At 34.5% G+C, this 19,170-nt stretch overlaps 2 protein-coding genes across 3 annotated transcripts; one reads left to right on the forward strand and one right to left on the reverse strand.

Moving 5' to 3' along the window:
* Positions 1-808: 808 nt before the first annotated feature.
* Positions 809-15,865, reverse strand: LOC113232835 (host cell factor-like). 2 transcript variants are annotated; one of them, XM_026467682.1, is made up of 13 exons: positions 15,730-15,865; positions 15,202-15,321; positions 13,765-13,865; positions 13,006-13,156; positions 12,571-12,682; positions 12,109-12,243; positions 11,755-11,879; positions 10,248-10,420; positions 9,161-9,241; positions 8,657-8,818; positions 6,603-6,773; positions 6,071-6,257; positions 809-4,055 (listed from the first exon to the last, which is right to left on the reverse strand). In XM_026467682.1, the coding sequence occupies exons 1-13, from the start codon at positions 15,863-15,865 to the stop codon at positions 3,967-3,969; spliced, it is 1,743 nt and encodes a 580-aa protein (XP_026323467.1). In that variant the 3' UTR covers positions 809-3,966. The 2 variants fall into 2 exon arrangements, with proteins under 2 accessions (XP_026323467.1, XP_026323466.1); XM_026467681.1 differs by having other exon boundaries at positions 13,006-13,183.
* Positions 15,866-16,259: 394 nt separating this feature from the next.
* On the forward strand, positions 16,260-17,375 carry LOC113233311 (small integral membrane protein 8). The gene is made up of 2 exons (XM_026468401.1): positions 16,260-16,432; positions 17,151-17,375. The coding sequence occupies exons 1-2, from the start codon at positions 16,325-16,327 to the stop codon at positions 17,304-17,306; spliced, it is 264 nt and encodes an 87-aa protein (XP_026324186.1). The 5' UTR covers positions 16,260-16,324; the 3' UTR covers positions 17,307-17,375.
* The last annotated feature ends 1,795 nt before the right edge of the window (positions 17,376-19,170 follow it).

The following is a 19,170-nucleotide window of genomic DNA, read 5'->3' on the forward strand; positions in this document are numbered from 1 at the left end:
TCCACTCGTTTATTGTATTGTACACATTGCACCATAGAACCGGTTAAAACTGACACTTGGCTAATGCCAATTCCAGCGGGGCGTATGATACAATCATGATCACAGATCACGCACGTGCGACATACGACAACGTATTTTTTTGTTGATCGACACTAGATGACTAGAATTTAAATTGGGCGTAGGTGCTTACAATGTTTTTTTTTATTTTAACTTTTCTCTAACAAGTACTGATCGTCAAAAACCGAGCAAAGCTGTTGGCACCGTAAGAGGTTTTATGGTTAATTTATAAACAATTTGGCACAGTTATTTAATAAGAGCTGTTTTTATATTATAAACAAATATTATAATGTCGTTAATTACTTTAAATTGTTTAATGTCTTTTTTGTAAATTATTTCAAAACAAACACTGTATTAAACATATTGGACAAAACATGTTGGAAAACTATTTGAAATATTTTTCAGTTGAACCGCGCGATCGGTTGCGACAAATCGTACAACTGATATCGTGATCAAAGTGTACACATTGAAGGTTATCCCTTTCCACTACCAACCGATCGCGCGAACAGAGAATACATACCCGCGCTAGGCGTGAGTGAATTTAAAATCTTTCAAACTGTGATCACCACGTTTAATCAACAACCGTTTTTGTTCGACTCGTACTTTAGATACCGGGGAAGTCTGCGCTGCTTACGGCACAAGGCAAAGAAAATCAATTCAATCTTTCCATATTTATTCATAGTAGAAAGACACAGGTTTAACATCTTAGTGCTTAATCATACGATCTGCATTCTAACGTCTATTTTGTAGTTAACATTCAGTCGGAATGCAGCTCGTGTGGTTACACCCTCATAATTTGCACCCCATTCAATCTACTTACTTTAATACTATACACTTCATCTTAATCAGTCATTCGACACCTTACTCTGCAACGACATGAGGTACAAAGAATTAATTTAAAAAAATAATATAATTACATTCACTAAGTCATGGGAGTTAATTGCTACTCGTCACAGTCTCAATTCGTCACAAATTTTGTCCATAGAATAATTCCGGATCCGTATATTTTAAAAAAGTGTAATAATTTCGTTCTTTTTCAATGCTCTTATCACATTAATACATTTCCGTCTACTTATTGTTTAATCGATTCATACACAAGAATCTGTATTTTGTTTTTATACCAAGCTATGGCACGGAACAAGTCGTACGCCTGATGGTAAGTGACATGCCCAACCGTCACCCTGTGACATAAATTGAGAAATCCCATGGGCCTGTAATTTTTTTAAAGTCAAATTAGGAAAATAAAAGTTCTAGATCGGTGAGAAATCGGGCCATTTATTTTCTATGCGACGATTCGATCCTGTGACATATAGAGATAACTCAGTACTGGGGGCTACCATTGTAAACGAGACCCCGATGGTCTACAAGACCAATAACGCTTCCCTTAGATGTCAACATCAAACTGATGAGATTGAAGACAATGGCATTGCCAAGGATCTCGCCATTCTCCACACTCGAAAGTTTGCGGAATAAGGTATTTGATGTCAAAACAGTGGACAATTGATGCTTTTTATTTATCCTTTTAAATGATATAACATACAAATAAAGAAGAAGGTTCTCCCAAACTTTGTAAAAATTTATCGGGATAGTTTGGTTGCTACGCTTTACATTATAATCACATAACAATGAGTTTCAGTAAAGATTATTCAGCCTCCCAATTAAAATTTCCAATATTATATCGTACCTTTGTTATAATAAAGTCACTTGTGATAATACGTCAAAAGTGTTTTTAGAGACATGAAATTGGTGATAGTCATACAAACAATGCGAACTACATGAAACAAATTATGTAAATGTGAAATTTTATACATCTCCTATTTAAGCATAAAAACGTTATCGACTAATTTCGTTCGTATAATCTTTAAGCCTCTGCTGAAAAATTGCCATTTTGCCGATGTGGCGTTATTACACCTAAGGGTGCGATATACTTGGTAAATATTTTTTTATTACACTTTGACCGTCTACTTACCTTTCACACATACTTCCTCTCGTTCTCCTTGCATACTTTGACAGCTATATTGAACATGTGCGTTTTGACGAGTGTAATAATGATAGCCCTCATGTAATTACACTTAAATTGTGATAGTAAATTGGGAATGAAAAGCATATATACTTTCGGTGTACAATAACATTTTTGGAACAATGTCAATAAGGTTTCATTACTTACAAAAATCTAACATTCATTTCATTAAGGCATAGCGCAAACGATGGACTGTTTATGAGATACTTAGGTATATTGAGCACATTTACACTTTTAAAACAAGGATAACATAAAACTATGTTAATCTATCGCATATAATAATACCCAAAAATTAAACCACACACACTATCATGACATGGTTTACGCTCCTCGCTTTGATGTATAGAAAGTACTGAACCTATGGTTTTTTTTTCACTGCCACTTTACTATCTACTTTATCATAAACGATAGGAAAGCAAATCATTTCTAAATAATATCGAAATATCATTACAGTAGATTTCATTAATGATTCGTAATTAATATAAATAATTTCATTTTAAGACGCAGTAATAGCGAAACGAAAATTTTATGACCAAAATAATTCCGGGTCATTTCTTACAATTATTATTTACGTTTTTACGCATTTGAAGCAATTATAAAAATGTGTTATATGAAATTTATATTTACAGCAGCAAGAGTAAGTTTATGTTCCAAAAAGATGGACTCTTCTAACTTTGCGTCATTACACTGACCGGCCGTGACACAAGCCCTAAAAGTCGCGTCGCCAGTAGCACCTACGTCTACCACGAAATCCGAAAAACGAAGCAACAATCGTCGTTTTAGGTTCGTATCAGGCGGAAGTTACCACGAAACAATTTTATCCGACATCGAGTCCGAATTTCGACCAAAGATCGTCGATTCTTTTTACATTTTTTTTTTCAAATTCTTTTTACAAATTTCAAATGTCCTATTATCTTCAGTGCATTTGTACATGTACCGTGCGTATCTTTAGGCCCCTATTAATACATCCATATAAAATGTAAGACCGCACTGAAGATCTTACTTAAATCAACTGACTTTCTTAAACTAAAGTGGACATCAACGATTGCTCCATTGACTGTGCATTAAATTATGCGACGACATAAATGTCACTCAGCACCAGAGTTACGGTTCAAAATCGATATTAAGTCCAAATTAATTGAGTGTACGGTCTTTGTGACTTAACACTTTCATGGACAGTACTTAAATACCAAACAAAAATATCAATACTTTGCATGCCGTAGTGCTTATATTCGAAATGTTCAATATAAAACGTAAATAATTGAACTTTGTCAGTACGTTGTTGATACTCCTCTATGGAAAAGCAGTGGGCTGCAACTACACAGAAAGCCTTTGGAAATCGCACAGTTAAAGTCCGTGGTTGGTTTTTTGAGATCCAAATAGCGAAACGGAGTGCCTCGTACTCACATTTAATTTTACGATAAACGCTGTCACTGTAAAGCGTTCACATTGTATCGTGCAAGATACCTATGATTATAGTTTATGAATACCAAATAGGTTAAGATGCATTTCGAGATCTCTGTTAACGTCTTAAATGTCGGACTAACGAATTGTTTATTCTTCCGGATATTAGTGTAGGATCTAAATAAAGCCTCTGCCTCTATGACGAAAACCTAGTTTCATTTTTTTATAAAAAAATACCTTCATTTGAAAACCCGACGAATAACTTTTGTAGTCTGAAATAGGGGGCGCTAATTTGACATTGCTCCTGTTCCCATAAAAGAAATGAGTTCTCATATGATCCACGAAATCGCGAGAGTCAACTAACCTGGCCACCGTTTACAAAAAGTAATCTACACTACGCCTGTAATAAAATGTACAAGACCGCGATGGATAAACTGTCCTTGGCGTACTTAATTCTTAAACTAAACTATAGTCAATATCAACACTTAGTGAAGAATTTGTTTCGGTTGCTTGGAAGGAGATGCGCCGGGTAGTCTGCCTTCGCCTGCTCGCTTCACTCCTGTTGATTTGATATCTGGAATTAAACATATTAATATGTAACGCAAAATTAATCCTACGTAGAATACGAATTCGTTAAATATAAGTAATTTTACTAAATTATGTTGCAAACAAAACGAGCACTTAAGTCTATACTACCTCGGCTCGAATTCAAATAAATTTTTCGCGTATATTAATACGCGAAACTGTGTTAACGCACAATGCACTGTATTAACAGTTCATTGTGCTTAGATCGAGCGGCAGCGACGCTGGCTTTATTTCAGAATTTATTTTTTTACAAACGAAATGAAAGCCATTTGAAAAATGATATCGTATACATGTTCTATTTAGTTCAGTTGATATTAAAATAAATCATTGGTATATGTAAAGTAACTGTTGAATACAGCTTTTTTCTTGTAAAATTTCGAGGTGAGTTTGTTTTTTTTTTCAATGAAAATTTTTTGGAATCGTGTTTTCACACCGTATAGTAGTAATCAGTGTATATCTCAATTTTATTATATATTTTTTCAAAAATGATTGATTCAATACTTTCACTATTATGCGGAATCAACTAAAACCATTTGAGGTAGTATAGACTCTTAAGACATATTATGATATCAATTTAATTATTTCATAACTATTCATTTTTCGTTCTAATTATTAATGATGTAAAATAGTAAATGATTATACCGCATTATGAAAATAGAGTACACTTTCGTATCAGAAGTCAAAATAAACAATATATTTGCCTAAACTTCAAGTAATACACATAGAGTGATAGATTACACAATGAGCACAATGCCACAGTGGATAATAATATGTTCTCGAACTCGCTAACCGGTCTCTGTAGAGCAATAATTAACTTGTAAACATCTGGTCTATAACTATCATTATTGTTTTTAATTTTATTTTGTTTATATTGTTTTCTGTTTGTTATATGTTTGTATTCGATTTCATAGCACTTAAATATTAAGATCACCCTGCTCAACGCAAGTCACAAATTAGAGACAGATGAAACAGTATTTTGACAAGATGCACAATTGTGCATCTTGTCAAAATACTCTTATCTAAGCAAATTGAACTTGTAATATGATGTAACAACTGTTGATGAACCTAATAAAAAAAAAATAGAGTGAAAAATACCTCCCTCTGAAATAACGAAATATTTGATTTCATTACTACACAACAACGATAGAGAGTCAGATAGTTAAAACGTTTGTTGTCTTGCACCACACACGCAACAACATAATACAATAAATTAATTAAAAGATAAACACACAGAAATCCAGTTAAAAACGGGAATAAAAAAAATAAGCAACAAGAAATTAATAAAATAGTAATATTTATAATTAAATATTAGGAGACCAATTAGCAACTGTCTGTAATGCTTCGTGTAAATTAATACCCCCTTGTGGACCCTTGTGGTACTCCACGGTAGTGCATTTAGAAAGTTTTGTAATAGTAGGTAAAAATATAAAAAATTTGTATAACAGTTTTGTTTTGATATTTAAGTTTTATTTTTAATCATTCCGAGACTATCCACTCTATGTGTATTACTTGAAGTTTAAGTAAATATGTATATTCTGCCCATTGCGATGTCTGGTTATTATACTATGTCGTCGGTACCACCGAGGCGAGTTGACCAGTGCGACAACGACGGTTTCAAAAAAGGTGGAACAGAAAAAGAAGTACACCAGCGGTGGCACAGCCCCGGCTAACCATAATCATCTACTGCGTCCTGCGGTACTGACGGCGTTCTTATACGTGTCACTGATTCATTTCACAATGTGAATAATTTTAATTCATTTGTGTTAAGACCATCTGTGGACCCTCATGAAAGAGGAATTTTGACCGAACGATGTCATGTATCGACGTTTCCGTTATCCGCTTTGCGTTACACGCCACAGTTCATACGAGTGCATAATTGATTAGTGTTTTATTATATTATTGTGTGTGTTAGTCTAAAAGGTATGTATTTATGGATCTATGTAACCTGATAATAAATAAATAAACAAAAATAAATGTACATTTAGTAAATGTAAGAAAACTCACCTTGCAGCCACCTGACTTGCGTAGCGGGTCCATAGCCCTTCTCATTCCGCGCAGCAATGCGAAAGATGATAGCTGGTTTTGTGGAGGAGTCAACGTGTGCCGCGCTAAGAGACGATTGTGGTACCACACATGTGTTTGTTTTGCCGCAGTACACACGCACGAATGCCAGCTGCGATTTTGACGCCTCCTGTAGAAAAAAAGATTTCTTAGGCCCGTATTAAGGTTTAATAGTGTAAAACATAAATTATATTTAATGCTATTGTAAGTAAAAATAAATAAATTGAAAATGAAAACAATGCTAAATAATCACGTATAAAACATATTTTAATTATCTCGTCGTTTTGGACGTATTACAACGTCCATGGTCTCGAAGGGACTGAAGAGGCGGGTGTCAACATTTTCTAGCCGTGCGAGTTTGTATGTAAAATATGTTTTATATGTGATTAAGTCCCAAATTAAAAATCAAATAACGTGTGAAAATCGTGAAAATTTAAATCAAAATAATGCTAAATAAAGTAAACAATGATATCACCTTGGGTTGTGTGTTAGAGCGAACAGCGAGGTACACGGAGTACTCGAAGATGCCCTCTGCGGCGACCTGTGGAGGCTCCCAAGAAAGATGCGCGCCTTCAGGGGATTTGGAAATTTTAATAGCCGACGGCGCGCCGGGGAAGCCTGGCAGACACGTTTTGAATGCAGATTCCTGTGGATATAAAATGATAAATTTGTAATATACACGATAAAAAACATAAATGTTATTCGAGGTTTATTAGAGTATTATGTTTAAAAATAAAAATGCTCCTAACAATTCACATAATACGCTCAATATGAATCAGAAAGTTATATTTTGGCTATATCAACTAACAGCAGACATTTCCAGTGGTGGTGGGGGAAAGCTGTCTTCTTTAGCACATAATTACTATGCAACTTGTATGGCATCATTACAGGTGTGACGCCACAAAAACTACTTTTCTAATTCGGAATGTCTTGAACTATAGCAGAGAATAAAAAAGTAACGAGAATGTACACTCTCCGCCCCTCCCTAGCTTTAGATACCGCACCACGCCCCGCACATTGACGGTCACATTGACTGAGCGACAACGAGGCTATCGGCGAGCCGTTTTTGCGCTAAGACGGCTTTGATATTTGAATATAGTTTTCATTCATTCATTACAAAACTTGTACGTAATTAAATAACATCATTGTACGTTACTATTACAATGGCCGTGAATTGTGCTGACGGGATAAAGAGAGGAGTTTCTTTAGTTTTTCGGAATTAAACGAAGGTGAAAAAACATATGTCTGAGACTCATTCAGTTATTGTTTTCTTCATTTATTTAGTGCAGTATAATATATAATACAGATTTATTATATCAATGTAATGAGACGCCATAACTTCGTGACCTAGTAGTCAAGGGTTTTCGAATTTTGTATTTGTATTGGCGATAAATATTAAGCAGTGAATATACCTAATTATTAAGTAGGTAATGATAAACTTGAGACACGCAATTTCAAATACCTTGGTTACCTTATTTAAAAGTCCTGTCCAAAATTTGATATTTAAAGTATTTTAATATATAATTTAAATAAATCTTCCGTATTGTTCTAGTTAGTGAATTAATAAAAATATATAATGAACATGTGTAATTATTAGAATTCTATTAATAGAATTAAAAGATAACAGGTTCGCGGTAGAATTTTCTCTATGTTGCCACTTCACGCACACATTTGCGCGTGTGCAGATAGCGCCTTGCTGTATGTAGTAGGTAAATAACTTTCGACCATTGTATGCAGTGTCCAGAGTGTAACCATAGTTCGTTTCAATCAAAAGAAAAAGTAAACAAACAGGTCACTGATTCGACCACGGATTATTGTTCTGTGGACTCGACCATAGATAGTTTAGTGATGGTCAATTGTACTGCCAACTACAAATCAATTAATCAAATGAATCGATTTGTTTAGTACAATCAGTTGGAATAGTACTTTTTGCGATTTCGCTGCTGATACAAAAAATATGTTCATATATAGGATTGTACATGGTGTACTTACCTACACTACTACTGGTTTTTCTTACATGACCTTTAATAGTAAATTAAAAATTTCCGATATATTAATTTTTAATCCTCTTTCAAATTCTTACACTCCTTCGATTGTGATTGAAATGAATCAATTTGCTAATCGATTACAAAAACTTTAATTGAATGAACCAAAATTCTTTCGTACAGCACTGCCCCCATAGACTATCCATACTTCTACAATAATAACTTCACATTTGGACTAACATTTATCAAATACGAATTTCAGTTGTTATTCAAATGAATATTGTTTGAAAGTAAGTAAGATATCAATTCGAAATCTTCATAATATACGTGGAAATGTTACTCGGTCCATTTATTGAGTGATTGCTTTAGAATTTTAAACAAACCGGTTTGTTTACCATTACTGTATAATGGATTGAAACAGACTTTAATAATAATAATGTGCCAAATAACCACACCAATTACCTGGATTCTCTGGTCTTTTGTAAGTTATGTGAAAAATTATATATTGTTTGCTTCCCTGCGACTGAATGTATTTTATACTAACTTCGCTCCATTCTCCACGTCCGCAGGAGTTAATCGCAGCTATGCGGAATTTGTAGGCAGTGCCGTGTTCGAGTGGAGTGGTTCCGAACGCTGACAGGTCAGGCAGGTTGTCTAGGGACAAACTTGACATGTCCACGTTCGGGTCTGAAATGTAGTTCTGGACCTGCAGAAAATACAGTATTTCTTTTTCTGAGCAATGAACATGATGTTGATAAAACTTTAGCACAATTACTCGTAAATACATATCGCACGTTGAAAACAATACCGACACTATACGACACTCTCACTTTTTCAAATTTAAACTTAATTTCAGAAACTTTAATGATGACTTTCCAAAATATTTAGAAAATTAAAAGAAAATCTAGTTTCATTTTCAACGTTTAACAATCGTGAAAACCTAAGAACTCGATAAAACATTGACTTCTCAGCATAAATGTAACAAAGAACGAATGCCAAGTTTGTATTGACAGTCTATTTTGTCTTCAAGTATGTATAAAGTGATTACCGTAAACGTAGTTCCTTTGACAATGCCCACTGTATACCATGTGTCTTCATCATTTTGCTTTTTCGGTTCTTCGGATTCAGCCTGAAAATTGAGCAAATAGATCGCTAGATTACAGAATTAGAATTTATGATGATAATGAGATCATGTGGCGATCAGCATATATTAGCATGTACTTAAGCTGATCGCCATATGCGTCGCGTGTTCTTATGCTTTATATACAGAAAAAATATCCCTTTAAGGCTTTAAGTACCGAAAGTAATAATAATAATAATAATAACGCCACACACTCAACATAGCCCCGCACTAGGGAAATCCTGTGTCGCGGGTGCCATGGACACACACATAGACAACCACAAATTACACCCAAACTCACGAGAGAAATAAATGTAGGTCATACAAATATTTCTCTCGGCCCGGGAATCGAACCTGGGACCTCTGCGTGGCAGTTCAATCAATAGACAGTAAAATCTATAGACAATGTTTCTTCTCTAGCATTAAACTGAATATTTATTCATAATTTCATAATTATTTTAGCAGGTAGATACATAAAAAACTAAGTAGATTTTTGTTTCAGATAAATCCTAAGCTTTTAAAATTTTCGCTTTATTGACTTGTTTTCATTTCAGTTAATTTTGCTTTCACTTTGAAATCAAACTTACTGATAATACTGTGTTATAATACTGTGTGATAATACTGAGTCGTTTTTGGATACGAGTTTCAATTTCGTAATAACATAGCTCTAAGGACTCTAAACATTAACGACTGAACATAACTTGTGGGTATTTCCAAAACATGAAATGGATGATTTTGCTGCCATCCTCCAGAAAAAAACAAAAAGACAGCATCCCTGATGCGCAGAGTGCGGGACAGCCTCAACAGCATCCCACAAACTATAGCAGGTAGGAATACGTCTCCCATGTGGCAGTGCTTCGTGAGAAAGGTGATTTGATTCATAATAAAATATCATCTATCACTAATTTAAAAGATCTTTTCCTATTATTATTACTAACAGATTATGGAACTTGCTGAAATAAAATAACTTTAATATATTTTTTAATAACCTTAACTCGACAGGATGGTTGTATACCTGTTCGTGGTGGTGCAGCGCGGCGCTCGCCAGTGTGGCAAGCGCGTGCGCCGCATCAGTGGGCGGCAACGGGGGTGCTGCGCCTCCTGCGCAGCCCGAGCTGCTTACTGCCCCCTCCGCCTCGCCCACCGAACCCACTGACGACGACACTTTCCCGACGCCGCCTTCCTCGCCTGCGCATTTATAAGTCAACTCTGCCTACCCATTCTCTTTTGCTAAAGACTTTTATTAATACAAACATCGAACACAAAGAAAATTTCCTTCGATCTGACAGAACTCAAACCTGCGTTAGTATGCCAAATTAGGACCTCTACCAATTGAGTTACAGATCTAGTCGGCAGACCTTACGAAGTTCTATGTGGTTGTTACAGATCTTTTGTATTGGGTTTTTTTGGCTCTTATCGCGATCTCCGTCCGATATCTGTCCGAAACAATTACTGTCAAATAAATAATACTCAAGCAAATTAAAAGTATCTAGTATGAAGCTTCATTCGCATCATGCGACTTTTAACTTTATCGATAATTACTTATTTTACAGTATAATTGTTTCGGATGGAGAACGAGAGTACAGGGCCAGAACCAGATTTTACTTTCGTATGAGAATAAAAATATTTAAATATATCGCTCTAAACGGTGACAAGTCTGTGCGGTAACAAAAGAAAGATTACGTAAATACCAATCCGATGCAAAAAGGAGGAGCGAGTGTGGGGATCGTCGGGGAGGACATTTGTACTTACTACCCTACTACAGATAGTACAAAAAAAAACTTAAATAGGGCCAGGTTAGAGTCGTGTGAAACCGAAGAAATTTTTCTGCATGTTCCATCTTTGCATTTATAATTATAAGTAACTAGTGGAGTAATTTCACAAAAAATAAATATCATGGCAGTAAAACATCATGATATTCAATAAAATCAATATTACTTCTCTACGTGTTAGGTAGGACTTTCAAAGCGTCTAATGAGAATTAACAATTATACACCACTCATGCTTTGATTGAAGATCACCTTTTTTCGAAAGGTATGGTGAGGTGTCGTATCTTAGAATATACTTATATTTTATGTAATATCAAATGGGTAATTCTCGGGTTAGTTTTCTGTCTAATTTCCGTGGCAATATTTATGTATGTATGTATGTAAACACTTTATTGTACAATACAAACTAATTACAAATTTTTAACAAAGAAATAGAATGTTATTCTACAAATGCGAGCTTATCTCATAAAGGGATTTCTTCCAGCTAACCTTTCTTATTATTTATTACGAGTAAATTATCGTGAATAATATATTATATATGAATAATATTTTAAGCTCACTCGAGTAGCAAACGATACTTCACGATAATATTCTACAATATTTAAACAATAGAAGTTACCATCGAAATTAGGTAGATAAACTAACCTGAAAATTAACAAAACACGATTGTAAAAGAATAGAGCGCATTATATAATCAATATATAAGCAAGTAATGACAATTGTATATTAAACTTAATACTTATATTATTATACCTTGCAATGTGGGGGAAAGCAGCGCAGAACCGTTGGCGCCCATGCTCAGCAGCGGCATCGATTCGCTAACGGTCGGCATGGTGTCGGCCGCGCCTGCCATCTCAGATGTGTCTGCATCGGCGACTCTGTACGATTGTCAATGTCGAAATGTCGATTCCGTACCGAAAGGCAGTCTTTCTTATATTTTTCATTTTCTTTATTATGTTTTCATTTTCATTTTTTTTTTTATGATTGTATATTTTTGAACTGGGCTACTTGATACTTGGTGCAACGGGATAGTTTCCGCAACTCGACTTCAAGGTGCCTATTCTGCGTGTGGTTGAACTAGACTATATAATAAGAAATTATACTAACTCATTAGGATCCTCCTTGGAATCATTGAGGGAGAAGGAATGAAGCGGCGCCGGCCCGTTGGCAGTAGAGGAGATAAGGGCCGCCTCAGATTGGCCGCTGGATGAGATATCAGCACCGGTCTCGGCCGTGCTCGAACTGCGAAAATAGTACTGTCGTTTCTAATGCATTTTGAAATACATGAGAAACAAGAGTTGAATGACACCCAACAAAACGATTCGAGTCTCATGTGAACAGACAAATTAGATTATTAGAAGCGCAACTTATTTCTCATTTACATTGAACTACGTACAAGTAGTTGTTTACATATTTCTTATTATTATTATGTATTTCCCCTATTATAACCAAGAACATTCTTGGTTAATGAAATATTTTAAGGCGCCATCTATCCGCACAATATTGAACTATGTAGTTGAGAGATGTCCTGTAACTGTCAATTTGTAACTACTAGTATATAATAAGTACCTAATGCCAGTGCTAAGCGACTCCTGCGCAGCGCTGCTGATGTCATTGACGTCATCGCTGCTGGCGACGCCCTCGCCACCGCCCAGGTCGTCGTCCATTGTACTTGATTCGTCTAAAATTAACGCTATTACGTGAACCACACCAAGTGATGCTTGCATCACATCAGAAAACTTTTACAAAATCTCCAGAAAAATGTTGGCAAATTTTCAAATGTTAAAATTTACATTGATATCAAAGCAAACCGGAATAAAAACTAAGTCACTTGAAATCTTTACATAAAATTTTATCTCTACTGGCCAAACTAACTAAATTTTTTGAAAATAACAAGCAAGAAACTAGATAGGGTTGCTATTTAAAAAATCATCTCAACAGTCAGTTTCCTTGATTCAATACACAACTTGTGTAACAAAATCATAAAAATATATTTCCACTTACCATCCTGAGACATGGGTGCTCCATCACCCACTCCACTGTCAGTGGGGATGGCTGAACTAATGGACTGGTCAGGAGACTCCTCTTGATCGTCCCCGCCTTCCTCTTCTAAACCCTGCTCTTTCATCATGGGGTCAAGAGTGCCTTCGGTGTCCTGAGGAGAATTATCCTCTGTTGTTGCCTGTCCCAGAAATATGCACTCTATTGCCAATTTTTTACAAGCTAATACTTTTTATTTATTTTGCAGTAAATAAGACACTTAAACAAAAGCTGAGTACTTCTCAGACTGTGCATGATCTCCGTCAAGACGCACTTAATATTAATTTAGCTGTAATAAGTATGACTTCAAGAAAGTATCTAAGGCAAAACAAATAAGCTCTACCTACCTACAAATCTTGACTTTGTGAAAAACTTATTATAAAGATGTTAATTTGTTTACAATGTGATTATACTTTAGTTGTTGTTTACAATGGGCTTTTGAGTACAATAAGGAATACTTGTATTGAAATGTATTGCTGAGTAATTTAGTACTGAAGTCAATATAATAATAACATTCAGCTAGATTACTACAGATATTAAATTAAAGATATTTTTAGCATTACTCCTAAAAGCTTATAATAATACTTGTATATAACATTTACAGAGAAATTAATAAAAGTTTGCAACAAAATAAAACAAAAATCACAAAATATTTCTCAATAATTTCAATTGCACAACACAACCTTTGCTTTCTACAGATAATTCTTAATAAGTAGTACTTACAGGAGTGGAGAGACAGTTGTCTCCAATGTAAGCTGACTCGTCGGCGACAGCGCCAGCTGTGGTGTCATCTATGTCCATCTCATCTTCACCTTCAGCTTGAGCTGTTGAACACCAAATCATGTTTAAAATTATTTGTGATAGTAAACAAAAACCTGCAGCCTTGTAACAATACGGTATTAAAATCATGTCATGAACTAAAAGGGATTCATCCTGGTTATAACTTTTTGTGTTGTTATTTTATCTACATAGATTTATCAAACAACTGAAACTCAAATGCAAATACCTACAAAAAGTTCACCCATTGGAGTACTGCCACCTTACCTATTTCTGCCACCAAACAACAGAAAAAACAGAGCATTACTGCGTTCTGGTTTGGTGCTGGTGAAATTACAGGCATTTGGGTCTTATGAAGTTATGTCATAGGGTGACGGGCGCAATAACAGTGCCCCTAAGATCTTTGCGACTTAAAGCTCTTGAATGGCACTGGAACAGCTATGAATAAGCGTGTCGCCCACCACCAGGACCATAACTTATTTGTCCTGTCACTTGGTATAATATAAAAAACCTACTGTACAAAGTTATAGATTCTGTATATTATATACATATTTAAAACTTAGATATCTAAAGCCAACCATGACTATGGGACTTATGTGTATTGTGAAAGCCTAAAAATTGGACTCTTACCATTTTCAGAATTAAGTATTAAAAGCTGGTATTAGCACCACTATGGTATGTTACTCTACTTATTGGTCTTCTAAAATTATTCTTTTTTAAGAATTTATAGAGTTTGCACTAAAAATTTAAATGAACATCATTCCATTAAACACAAACAAAAAATTAATGTAAGGCTTCATGCATTTTCAATATGAAAATAATGGATAAGTATTTGTTTAACAATAGTGATTGTTTTTTGTTCAAAGACAATTAAAATAGCCCAAAATTACAAAGCATAATAGCAACTGAAAACGGTGTTTCAAAACATATCACTTTTTGTGAAACAAGTCTTGTGTCCACTTATACATAAAATAAAATTGCTAAATACTTTTAAGTCTATTCTAAAGGAAGTTTTATTTTACTTTACAGAATTTCACTGCAAGGTAAATTCTATACAATTTATGTAAAAATATTACTACCCCTTAAAAATGGTACATGTCAATGTCAATTAACCTGTACACAGACTTCAACTTTTTTCTTTAGTCTTTTCATCTAAACAGAAGCAAGTATTAAAAATACACAAAATTAATACAGTTGTACTCTATTTGAAAGTATTTTGTTTCATTGTTCTTAGTCTTAATACCGCAATATAATGCAAAAAAGCAAAGATGATTTTTCCCTTTGATCATGATAGAAACAAAGAAATAAAATTGTTATAATGATCATAAATAACACATTATGTTGAAATGATGTTGAATATTGTAGGTGTTATTCTGGTGTTACCTTGCTCCATAGGCTGGTCAGTGCCCGCGAGGTGTACCACCGACTCCAGATCCAAACCATCGCTGCTACTGGCTGGCACTGCGTGCTCTAGCTCACCATCTACCGCTTCCGCACTCTCGCCTCCACCAGAGGTTATTATTAAATTAGCTATATTTAAGATATACATATATATATTATAGAAATACAAACAAAGTTTAAACAGGAAAAAGGTTTAATAAACATGTACTTGGCTAGTATTAAAGTTACTTCTACACAACTTATAACCTCAATGCAAAAATATAATAACATTTATCTCTGTTATGAAGGGCAGAAAAAGGCACATTTGTTAAAACTAAAAGGATACTTGGTAACAAAGCTTCTAACTAATATTTTCAATTAAGTAACACTGTTTTGGCTGGAAGTTTAGGGGTAATGCAAGAAAATTACCAAAAATAACTACTCAAACTCAAACACACAAATAAAAATAAGATCCTGAGTGTCAAAAGAACTATTGGTGCAAAGCTATCAGTTGCTTATTGCGATAGATACCTGGAGTGGCTCCAGATTCGTCCTCTGTTCCATTATTTTCAGATATTTCTGCGGCCGTTTCTTGCTGGTTGTCGGCGGAAGGCGACACTTCCGCGCCATCAAGAACATCACCGTGTAATGCGGAATCAGATTCCATTTTATAAAAAAATCGATATAGTCTTAATAAACACAAATAAACTTTGATTTATAACAAGAATTCAATGAAAAAAGCTCATTATTTCACGAAATAACACCGAAAATACTATATTTTTTGACAACTTCGCTGAACCATAGTGTCAACGCGTCGCGTAGTTTTCTTTTGTAATCGTGAAAGTCATAGACAATAAGGGTCCCCATAAATGACGAATTAGTAGTTATCGATTTATGAACTCGATTTCTTCCGTCATAACGATATCTATGAATCAGTTCTATTCATTCAATAATAAATCATTCATTCTATTGTGTTCTTGTGATTGTGATTTTCTGAATTTCTTCAATTTTATCCTTAACATGCTATTAATTTCGTTAAAGTTAAATTAGATTAGAGTACTTCTAATGTATGTACGTGCAATTTTACAAAGAAATAAAAGACTAGAAGTGTTTGACAAAATAATCAATGTCTGAAACTCCAAAGGGTCCACGGCAAACTGCAGGAGACGGAATTCGGTCAATGAGATCTACCACTGCATTTAGAATAGTTAATTTCGAGCTATACGCAAAACCTGTAAGAAAATGTAGTTGTTTAATTATATAATATTTTTTGTCTATGTATCTAAGGGTCGTATTCTAGAACTCTACTCAATGATCGAGTCAGGACTTGAGTATGATTCAGGGCCGTATTCTAGAACTCTACTCAATGCTCAAGGCAGGATTTGAGTATGGCTTAAAGCACTCGAATCATACTCAAGTCCCTGCCATTAGAGTCGTATTTCCAGTACTTGTGTTTCCAGTGCAATCCAGACTTGAGCAGTGAGTAGAGTTGTAGAATACGACCCTTAGTGTCTGGGCACACGAGCTCTATGCCGACTGCATCACAAATGTCTACTGCTATTACAGCTCAAGTGCCAGCAAACAGTTATACCAATATATCGACTGCATCACAACTGGAAGCATACTGCAGCGATTCTGCATTCTGACTATTTTAACTATTGTTTTGCAAATGCAAAGATGCAGTCAGAAAGATATTTGTTTGATTACATCTATACTGCTTACCTTACTGTATATTACTATGTAATTATATTACTATATAACTTAAAGAATTATATGTACTTTAAAATTAAAAATACAACTATGGTTTTATGTTTAAATGTTAAAACAATCTACGCTTATTGTGGATGAGACTGGTATCTGTAGGTTAAAAGTTTTTAATTTTTTTATGAGTAGAGCTCATTTTATGCAATGCTTGTGATATTAATTGTTTATGTTTTTTTTTTCTGCTTCAGAATATAGTAATAATGACCCTGGGTCTGACATGTTTTGGTTTAACTCTAGGCTACCTCGCCTATATGAGAACCAAATATGAATCAATGGGATACTATGCAGCTGTGGACAAGGATGGAAATGAAATGTTTGAAAAAAAGAAATCAAAATGGGATTAGATGTATGATAATTAGGTAGTCAATATTATGTATAATAAATAATAGTACACTTAATAAAATTATTACCTTCTGTTGGTATACAATACAATGGCAGTTTCATTCATTAAAAAACATTGTAAGTGTGTATTAATATTGATGTAAAGTGGAGTAGTATTTTATGAACTGTAGTCCTAAGAAAAGAGCACCAACCAAATGATCCAAAGTATCAAGCTTGATGTCCTCTAAACAATACCTCTGCCATCGAGTATATAGCCAGAAATGGAGACGAAATGTCATTTAATTTGTTGGAAAACTATTCTGCCATATCATTACTGTTACAACTGTACTCCGAGTTCGAAACAATTGACAGGTGTCGTCAATTGTTTCACTTCAAACGACCAGTTAACTTGAGCTTTGCTATAATGGACGAAAATTGCAAAATTACATATTTAATTACCGATGAAATGTGATTCTGTTTGCTTTGTAATTAGATGTTTTGATGTTTTTCCCACACCACCGAATAGAACAGCACGGCATTGTTAGAGATATTATCTTTATTACAATAAATACAGAATATTTTTTGGAATATACGGAGACGTGCACACAGGTCAGTAGTTGGCCTGTGTATATTTTAGTGCAAACGGGAGTTGATATTTATAAGAGCTATATCTAGAGGTGGGCGTTTAAACGAAAAGTATTTTAAAAAGTCTGCTTTTTAAAATAAGCACGCTTTTCATTTTAAGCGTAAGCGTCGATCTATGCGCTTAAAAGTTTTTCTAAACGACTTTTTAAGCGTCAAACTAAAAAGTGTGTGAAAAGCTTAGACTATGGAAACTAAAGGACATGTTACGTTGACATATATAAATCAGACGTTATATGTATATGATGCATTTCGTCGTCGAAAACATAAACATATTATTGTCTTTGTTTAACTATTACGTGCCGTCTTAAGCCAAAAGAGATAGCATTACATTGGTCTGTGTCAAACACGGGAATCGAAAATTCGTAACGTCATTTTAAATGCCAACCGTGGCCATTTCAAGTACATGAGGTACATGATACCGTTGTCAAAGGGAAGTACATCAAATGTCAAAACAAATGTTTTTCCAAATGTATTATTGAATTATTCACATGTATTATAATTAATTAAGCTTAATTCAAGCCATACATTTGCATGTCGATAATGACTTATCGATAGATTATGGTACAACACTAAAGAAATCCGCCATTTGTAACTTTCAAATTTTGGTAATATGCACGTTGATTCTGTACTTAGGGCAGCTCCTTTCTTTTATTTTTTTCCATCCTCTAAGGTGAAAAGCGCTTTTTCAAGCACGCTTTTTAAACGTACCCCTTAACGTTAAAAAAATAAGCAGTTTTTTCCATTTCAACGGTTAACAACTACAAAGATAAACAAGTGTTTTTGAACGCTTTTAAACGCCAATGAACAAAATGTTAATACATAATGGTATGTCATAAATAAAAATATTACTCGTTTTTTACAAAAAAAACATACTTATCTTAAAACCTTTAGTGGTCTACTTTTGCTTCAAGCTATCAACACAACGTTGCAAGCTTTTTTAACGTAAAAGTCTATGCGCTCAAACGTTTTCTAAACGATTTTGTTAGCTTGAAACTTGAGTATAGTGTTCTGTATTGAAACCAAGGGTCGTATTCTAGAATTCTACTCAATGCTCAAGTCAGGATTGCAATTGAAACACGAGCACTGGAAATACGACCCTAATGGCAGGGACTTGAGTATGATTTCGAGTGCTTTAAACCATACTCAAATCCTGACTTGAGCATTGAGTAGAGTTCTGGAATACGACCCTAAAAAGCGTTTTGAGGGTCGTATTCTAGAACTGTACTCAATGTTCAAGTCAGG

This window comes from Hyposmocoma kahamanoa, unplaced genomic scaffold (assembly GCF_003589595.1).
Source record: "Hyposmocoma kahamanoa isolate Upper Pololo Valley unplaced genomic scaffold, ASM358959v1 78, whole genome shotgun sequence".
Lineage (NCBI taxonomy): Eukaryota > Metazoa > Arthropoda > Insecta > Lepidoptera > Cosmopterigidae > Hyposmocoma > Hyposmocoma kahamanoa.

Excerpts from the sequence above, each read along its gene's own strand:
- LOC113232835 (XM_026467681.1), bottom strand. The coding sequence starts at position 15,865 with ATGGAATCTGATTCCGCATTACACGGTGATGTTCTTGATGGCGCGGAA. Across the intron at positions 13,184-13,764 it reads ACAACTGTCTCTCCACTCCT|GCAACAACAGAGGATAATTC; the intron begins GTAAGTACTACT and ends TTTCTGGGACAG. Across the intron at positions 9,242-10,247 it reads CGCTGCACCACCACGAACAG|GCTGAATCCGAAGAACCGAA; the intron begins GTATACAACCAT and ends CTCAATTTTCAG.
- LOC113233311 (XM_026468401.1), top strand. The coding sequence starts at position 16,325 with ATGTCTGAAACTCCAAAGGGTCCACGGCAAACTGCAGGAGACGGAATT. Across the intron at positions 16,433-17,150 it reads TCGAGCTATACGCAAAACCT|AATATAGTAATAATGACCCT; the intron begins GTAAGAAAATGT and ends TTTCTGCTTCAG.